The 8442-nt window shown below is 63.4% G+C and overlaps 1 protein-coding gene across 1 annotated transcript; it reads right to left on the minus strand.

The window, feature by feature from the left end:
- Window positions 1-5617: 5617 nt before the first annotated feature.
- Window positions 5618-8299, minus strand: LOC116547379 (mas-related G-protein coupled receptor member E). The gene has a single exon (XM_032273348.1). The coding sequence runs from the start codon at window positions 7098-7100 to the stop codon at window positions 5964-5966; it is 1137 nt and encodes a 378-aa protein (XP_032129239.1). The 5' UTR covers window positions 7101-8299; the 3' UTR covers window positions 5618-5963.
- Between the last annotated feature and the right edge of the window lie 143 nt (window positions 8300-8442).

The following is an 8442-nucleotide window of genomic DNA, read 5'->3' on the forward strand; positions in this document are numbered from 1 at the left end:
GCCCAAGCCTGCTGTGGCACCTGGCCTCTCCCCGCGAGGCTCCACCCGCGCCGCAGGGTCACTGCCCAAGCCTGCTGTGGCACCTGGCCTCTCCAAGCCTTCCTCACCCGCCTCCGGTTTGAGTGAAACTTTGAGCATTCTATTAACTTAGTTGGGTCCCTCCTGGCCACCGCACCGCCGGGTGGGACGGGGAGCTCGGTGTCAGCAACACAACCACAACCTGAGAGCTGGAAAGTTCTGGGTCCTTGCGGACCCTCCAGCCAGGCAGGGCCTGGGAGCGGGGCAGGGTTGTCTTGTAACCCAGGTCTCAGGCAGCGACTGCAATCCCGGCCCCCGAGGGCTTCCCCTGTCTAAGGGCCATTGTGGGGTGGGGTGCCTTAGCTTCTGGGGTCGCTTTCTGTGGGGCACTTCAAACGGTGCTGGGCACGGGCGGTTGTTTGAGGCAGCTTGAAGTGAAGCGTGAAGCTCTTTGGAGCGACATCCGTACAGCTTGGCCAGCCCCAGCCAGGCCCAGGCAGCTGCCGACCGTGGTTTCTCTGTCACCCCAACCCCTCCCACAGCCCCTTCTTGGGTCTGCCCACCGCCTACACCGTGTGCTGGCTTTCTCACTGGCCAGCTGTCCCCTGTGGAGCATGGGTGTCGCCCTGAGGCCGGGCTTCAGTCCATCTTATTCTCTCTGGGAGGGGCGTGGTGCAGGTGCAGGGCAGGGAGGGAGCCTTGGTGGGGGAGGGGAGCAGCCGTTCCCAGAGCTGGAGGAGGACTGAGCCAGAGCCCACCCCATCCACGGTGTGGCCCGCGTGTCCAGTCCCAGTGGAGGACTGAGCCAGAGCCCACCCCATCCACGGTGTGGCCCGCGTGTCCAGTCCCAGTGGAGGACTGAGCTAGAGCCCGCCCCACCCACGGTGTGGCCTGTGTGTCCAGTCCCAGTTGCTGGCACCTGACTGGGGAAAAGGGCATTTGCAGATGGGTGGCCTTTGAGACAAGCTCGTCCCGGAGAATTTGTATGGGCCCCAAATCCAATGACAAGTGTCCTTATATGGGAAGGGAGAGGAGGGACACTGGAGAGCAGCGGAGAGGCCACGTGAGGTTGGAGGCGAGCACGGGTCACACAGCCACAGGCCAGGGAGGACCCAAAGCCACCTGGAGCCGGAAGAGACGAGGAAGCACCCGCCCCTGGAGCCTTTGGGGAGCACAGCCCTGCCGTCCCCTTGATGTGTGGCCATCAGTTCCGGCAGCTACAAGCAGTGACCGCAGGGCAGGCGGCCTGAGTGCGTGCATGCGCCCCACTGGGCCTCTCTCGCGCCCCACCGCGCTGTCTGAGATGCCGACCTCCTCATCCCTGCCTGCAGCTGGGGAAACTGAGGTGCTGGACACTTAACTCGCTTGTCCGGGTGGTGCAGACGCCCAAGAGTGGTTTGTTTGGACACAGCCGTCCTGAGCTCATGTGATGGTTAGAGCTGCCAGTTGGGCTATCCCGCCCGTGTCCAGGCTCCACCTCGTGACATGGTGACCTCACGGCTCAACCTGCAGCCGCTCTGTGCCCTGGCCAGTGTCCTAGCCTGAAGGTGCAGGGAGGATTTGATCCCATCGAGCGTGCTGTGGGTACTCAGTGATGGTCTCTGTGGGGGCTGTTGGGGGCCCCTGAGGAAGCAGCAACAGCGCGGGATGCGGGAGGTTCTGGCCGCCGGGAACCCGCCTCAGTTCACATGGTTTCCATGCCACCATCCCATCTGACCTTCAGAACAAAACTGGCGTGACACAGCCCAAGGCTGCCCACGTCCCCCAGGGCTGATGGAGAGTGGGGACCGGGGGTCCAGCAGAGCCCCCAGCCCAGCCCAGCTGCATGTGGAAGACAGACCCCCGCCCCTGCTGGTCTGCAGAGGAGCTCAATGTGGGGAGTGCTGCCTACGGGCATCATGATTATTCAGGCAGGCGAGGCCAGCAGGTGAGGAGACCCTGGCATGGAAGAGATGGTGCTAACTCATAGCTTCCGGTAGGAGTGGGAGCTGACCCCATGCGGCCACGTGGGCGGTACCGGGTGGGTCAGGAGGCAGAGGGAGGAGGAGGGGAACTTCTAGGAGCTTCACCACGGTTTCTGTAGGAAGGAGCAGGTGAGGCCGTCAGTGCCGCTCGCTGGGTGTAGGGTTTGCAGCGGGAACACTTTCAGAGCTCTGGGTCCTAAAACCTGTCCTTGGTGGTCTGGAACCTGGCTCTGGGGCCATGAGGGCAGGGACAGTGGCCAGGAGTGTGGGAGCCGGAGAGAGGAGGGCTGGGGGTGGGGGGCATTTGCGACGTGAGCTCATGAAGGCGTTGTCACTCTCTGGGAACTGACTGACCCTGGGAGGGGCTGCCCCTCCTGCGTCTGCAGGGGCCTAGACGCTGAAGCTTCAGAGCAGAGAAAACAAGACACAGGTGGAACCGGGGGTACCGGGGCTGCTGGGGGCTGCTGGGGGCTGCTGGGGGCTGCTGGGCCGGGTCTGAGGCTGCCCTCTTTCTGCCTCCCTCCCTTCTTGTTCGCAGGTTGGCGGAGTCTTGCGTGGCTGGGAGCTAGGGGCTCCCATCAGGGGACACCCAGGTTAGAAACCAGAACCCGTCAGTGGCAGCCAGCTCTGGGCTCGGCCGTTTAGGGCGGTGGCTCCTGCCGGGTGCTCTCAGTGCCTCGAAGCCTCAGTGCTTGAGAAGTTCACGTGACCTCATGCATGTTACACGCGTGGCCAGCGCCCAAGGCAGAGTCACGGCTTGGAACGCACTGGCTCTGCTGCTGGTGAGAACCAATAGCTGAAGAGAAAAATACCCCTTCATGAAATCAGCAGGTCTGACACGCATCCGTGACCACACATGGGGGTGGTGGGGAACCCAGGGGCGAACGGACTGGAAGCCCCGTAGCCAGCTGGGCAACATGTGGGCACCGCCAGGGTGGGCGGGTGAGGTGTGCTTCAGAGGAAACTTTCAGGGCTGTGGAAGAATTGTGCAATTTCACGAGAAAAACAAAACAAAAGCCGACGTCATGGTTTAGGTATGTTTGCTTTCATTTTTCCAGCGTGTGAGCCGCCGAACCAGCCGAGGAGTGAGCGCGGGCCTTGCCCCGTGAGGGCGCCATGCAGCGCAGGCTGATTTACAGACTCACCTGGTGATGGGGAGGGGATGGGACGCTGCCGCAGGCCTGTCTCTGTCCCTGTTGTCACACACACAGGCCTCACACACAGCCTCCCTCGGCCCTGAGGAGGGAGCGGGTTACAGAGGCTCCCGGGAATGTTGGCTGCCCCCAGCAGCAGCCGCCTGTTCCTGGGAACTCTGCTGGCTGCAGCAGCCCCTCGGGGACCTGGGGGCAGGTGGGCAGGGTGGGCTGGGCCCTGGCGGAGGAGCTTTGCCTGTCACCCGGGCGGAGGCGTCCTTTGAGTGGGGCAGCCCCAGCATCCTAAAGGGTGGGGTCTAGGGGTTGAGGGCAGCCAGGGGTCCCTGGTGGAGCCTTGTAGCTCCGGGGGCAGAAGAGGAGGCGCAGGTTGGGCAGGGGCGGGTGGGAGCCTGGACAGAAGCTCGGCCTCCAATTTGGAGCCCCACCCGCACAGTCCTAATGTCCTGAGGTTTCAGGGACCGCAGAACTGGAGGCTAACCTGGCAGATCTGGGGCCAAGGGGATACCCCACCAACATCCTGGGCCCTCAGGCCGTACCCCTGCAGCCATGCCTGCTGTCAGAGTGGGGGCAGGCTGGGCCCACTTTCCGTGGAGACCTCGGATGAAGCCGCATTTCCCGGACTCCGTGGGAAGGGCTAATAAGCAGGCATCTAGAGCTGCCCCTGATCCCCTGGATGCTAAGGCAGGCTCTTTGGGAGGGACTGAGCACTCGAAGGGTCCCCAGTCTCTCTGGACCCTTATGCAGCAAAGGGGTCTGGGTGAGGATGGGGCTGGGGTTTGGGGAGCCAGTGTGGGGCTGAGGGCACCTGAGCTCGCCCTGGTCTGTGTGGTGGAGGGTGGGCTGGGGGTCACCTTCTGGCTCTGCCACTTTCTTGTGGTCCTGAGCGGCCACGTAGCCCCTCTGAGCCTCGGTGGTCTCATCTGGAGAGTGGGAGCAACTTCCTACATTACTACAAGGATTCCCGGGATCATGCCCACGGCAAGGTCATGTCCGTGAGAGTCATCTGTGCTTTTCCTCCTGGTTCTTCCTTGTTCTGGGGGAAGTGTATGTCCTGGGACTGAAAGTGGAATTTGTGGACAGGCCACTTCCCTTTCTGTTCTCGTTTGTCAGCTGAGGAATTGAGGTTGCTAATCCTGTCCTGGAGGCAGGGAGAGAGTGTCCTGCCCAGATCCTGGGCTGGAGATCAGTTGGGAGGAGGTAAGTCCCGGAGCGGGGCTGGAGGGGCTGTCGGAGAGGCGGGCCCCACCCCTGGGGCTCCCAGTCTCCAGACCGGCCAGGGACGCATGGGAGCAGGGGGTGAACGCGCTGTGTGGGCTGGGGCGGGCCCAGTGCAGGCCCCACGGGGTGAGGAGGGTGGTGGAGCTGGATTCTAGGGTAGGGTGCTGACCAGGGGTCTGTGACCCTCACCCAGACTCAGCAGGGACAGGCTCAGTCATGGCCAGGAGGGAATGTCCCTCCGTCACCGGGCGTGGAGGCCGGAGTCAGAAGTCAAACCTCTCAGATGCCTCAGTCTGCGGCTCAGACTGACATTGCAGACTTGGATGTCGGGCGCTGGTAGCAGTGGAATCAACACCCGTTTCTCTTGGGCTCACGAGAGGCTGGGCAGGCCTCACAGCACTGGATCTCATATTTCACAGACGAGCAAGCAGAGGTGGGGGGGCGTTCAGAGACTGGGCCGTGGTGACTCAGTGGGGTGACCAGCAGGGCTCAGCCCAGGCTGTGGGCTCCAAAGCTCCGGATCCTAGCACCCCCTGGCAGGTGCTCTGGGGTGGCAGCCAGGCCTGGCACTCAGGGGAAGCTGAGAAGCCTGCTGAGGGTGAAGCCCGGGTTCCTTCCTTAGAGGGTTCCTCTGGAGCCGACCAGCCCAGGGCAGAGGGTGGGCTGCCTCACACGGGGCAGACAGGAAGCTTTCTGGTTGCTGAAGGCCTGGGTCCCATGGGGAGACAGGGCTTCGGGCTGCTGGGGGTGGGCTGTAAGGAGCCTCTCCGCCCACCCAGGGTGCAATATCTGGGGACACCCATGGGGCCAGCTTTTCCGAAGCTCCAAGCGAGGGCTGTATCTTTCAGGTCTGAGTCGCGTGCCTTGAGCAAGGGACCGATGACCAAGGACAGCCCCCCAGCCTTCTGGAAGCCAGCCTCAGCCCTGCTTTTCCTCATGTGTGCTGGGGTTGGGGGTACGGCTTTGGATCCACGGACACCCTATGCTGATGGAATGAGTGGCTTTGTGGCATCACTGCATTTTCCTGCTTAAAACCTGCGACAACATAACGGGTCCAGGACACAAAGGCTTCGGGCCGCTTTGGACACAGTTCATCGGGGCCGGCAGTCAAGTCTTGGGCAGTCTTCAATTTTAGGGTCAATTTAGCTGCTGCAAGGGTACATGGTGAGCTGAGGACGGTTGTGTTCTCCGTGGGTGCACCTGCAGCGTGAGGAAGGAGGGGCGGGAGGGTCTGCCCCTGCCCCTCACCTGGTGCCTGGACCGGCTTCCTTCCTTTCTGGGCTCTCCCCACTGTAGCTGAGCAGGGAACGGGTGCCTGTGCATGAACTGTCAGGGAGGTTTCCCAAAAATGCACATTCCTGGGACTTCTCCCCAGAAACCCGGCCCACCTGCCTGGGCATATAGAGATCTTGCCTTTCCAGCTGCCTCCCAGGGGAGCCTCGTGCCCGGGAGCCAGGGTCACAGCTTCGACAGCACATGACCGGGTCACCCACCAAGGCCTCCTCCAGGTCCAGCTGGCCCCAGCCTCTGACCCCACCGTCTTCCCGGAGGCAGGAGGGCAACTCCTCCTGGCTCCCAGAGGCTGAGCTGGGGTCGGGGCCCCCAGGGCTCAGGCTGCTATGTCCACCAGGCCCCGGCGGGAGGTGTCCCTGGCGGCCCCCAGCTCAGCCTCGTCTCCAAGCGCCCGCTGGAGGACCAGCCGGAGGGGCAGCCTGCGGCCCTGGGCACTGCCCAGCCAAAAGTAGACGCCGGGCTTGGCGGCGCAGTGCACGGCGGCCATGAGGAAGCTGAAGTGGTAGAAGTAGTGGGGGATGTGCCAGAGCAGGTTCCGGGACAGCCAGTAGATGCCGAAGGGCAGGCCGCAGAAGAGGAAGAGGAGGACGGTGAGGAGGACCAGCGCGGGGAAGCCCCGGGGCGGGGGCCGCTGGGGGCCTCGCTCCAGGTGCAGCAGCAGCAGCAGGCTGGCCCCGCACATGGTGCAGCACAGTGTGGCCAGCAGAGCCGCGGCCGCCAGCCACAGCGCCCGGCACAGGTGGCGGCTGGGCTCCCCGAAGAACTGGGTGCAGGCGCCGCTGAGCAGCAGGTGCAGGAGCAGGCAGAGGGCCCAGGTGAGGGCGCACACGCAGGTGGTCAGGTGGCGTGGGCGGTGGCACGAGTGCCAGGCCGGGAAGAGGGCGGCCAGGCACTGCTCCACGCTCACGGCGCCCAGGAGGCTCATGCCCACGATGTAGCAGAAGAAGCGCAGCGTGGCCAGGCTGGTCTGCACGAAGCCCGGGAAGTCCAGCCGGCCTGGCAGCAAGTCGGGGACCACGGCCACCATGTGGCAGCCAAGGAAGATGAGGTCCGCGCAGGCCACGTCCAGGAGGTAGATGGCAAAGGGGTTTCTGTAGACATTGGAGCTGAGGAGCCAGAGGACTGCCCCGTTCCCCAGCAGCCCACCCAGGCCGAGCCCCTCGGTGAGGGACAGGATGACGAGGTTGAAGGCCACGTCTTCCTGGGAGCCATCGGTGGCCTCCCCATGCTGCCCGGCTTCTCTGGGGTCCATCGTGGGGTGGGGGGCAGGGGGTGCTGCGGGCATGTGTCCGGCTCTCTCTGTCTCCTGATGGCCCTGCAACCACAACAGTTGAGTCTGGGGCTCAGGAAGCTGTGCCCCCGCCCCTCCCTGCACTGGGGGAGAGGAGATAGCTAAGGCGTGGGTGGTGACCAGGGGAATGGTCAGCCCCCCAGGAGGAGGTTCCTCTCCCATTTCCACCCTCAGCCACCCGACGTCAGCTGCTCTTCCCTGAGACACTTGGGGGGAAGTTCCCCCCTTCCTCCCTTTCCTATGGTGACCTGGCCTCAAGGGCCTTCTGTGGAGCTGGTCCCTGCAGGCCGGGGTGGGGGCAGGGACAAGGAGATGTGGGAAGAAGGCCCAGACCCCTGGGGTTCCCTGTTTCTAGTGGTGCCTTAATGCTCAAAACGGCCTTATCTTAAAGTCAAAGGCAGAGGAGGATGCACTGCCCATGTCTAATGAGTGGTGTGACCACAGAGGGACAGCTTGCAGTGGCTGGGTGGGCTTTCTGTCATCATCTTAAAGCAGCTCTCAACTCTTTCAGCCTTTCCTTGACCTAACACGAGGGGCTGTTTGCCAGCAGGCTCCCAGGCCCCAGCCGTCCAGTTTAGTACACCACGCAGCTACATCAGGACCCAGGAAATCTGCCTCTCCCCGGCCATGTCCCTGCTGTCCTACGGCAGGACTCAGCCTCTGCGGCGTAGGGGCTCTAAGGCAGGACTCAGCCTCTGCGGGGTGGGGGGTCTACGGCAGGACTCAGCCCTCTGTGGGGTAGGGGGTCTACGGCAGGACTCAGCCTCTGTGGGGTAGGGGGTCTACGGCAGGACTCAGCCTCTGCGGGGTAGGGGGTCTATGGCAGGACTCAGCCTCTGCAGGGTAGGGGGTCTATGGAGAGGCTGCATCCTGCTCAATGTCGCCTGCCCTTTCCCCGTAGGGAGAAGAGGGACCTGTCTGGTGATGGGGCTGGGAGGAGCCCTGAGCTTCCATGGTGTCTCCAGCCTCCCTCCATCCCCTCCCAAGGCAGTTGGTTCACGGGGGCAAGTCCTTCAGAAGGGGTGCTGAGCCCTGGGAGGCAGCGCAAATCCCACGGGAGCTGGGCTGGAATCGGAGTCTTCGTCACAGCTCTGCCGGAGATACAGCAAGTAATAGACGTGATAGGACTCCCTGGTGCTCAGAGCCAGAGACACCTGCAGAGACCCGACCCCACACTGCCCCCTGTGTTTACCTGTGGTTCACGCTGCCCCCTGTGGTTACCTGGGGTTCACGGGCTGCCCCCTGTGGTTACCTGTGGTTCACGCTGCCCCCTGTGGTTACCCGTGGTTCACAGGCTGCCCCCTGTGGTTACCTGTGGTTCACGTGCTGCCCCTGTGCTTACCCGTGGTTCACACTGCCCCCTACGGTTACCCGTGGTTCACAGGCTGCACCCTGTGGTTACCTGTGGTTCACCCTGCCCCTGTGGTTACCTGTGTTCACACACTGCCCGCTGTGTTTACCCGTGGTTCACACGCTGCCCCCTGTGTTTACCCGTGGTTCACAC

Source organism: Sapajus apella, unplaced genomic scaffold, assembly GCF_009761245.1.
Source record: "Sapajus apella isolate SASKATOON/1434 unplaced genomic scaffold, GSC_monkey_1.0 scaffold2878, whole genome shotgun sequence".
In the NCBI taxonomy this organism is placed as follows: Eukaryota; Metazoa; Chordata; class Mammalia; order Primates; family Cebidae; genus Sapajus; species Sapajus apella.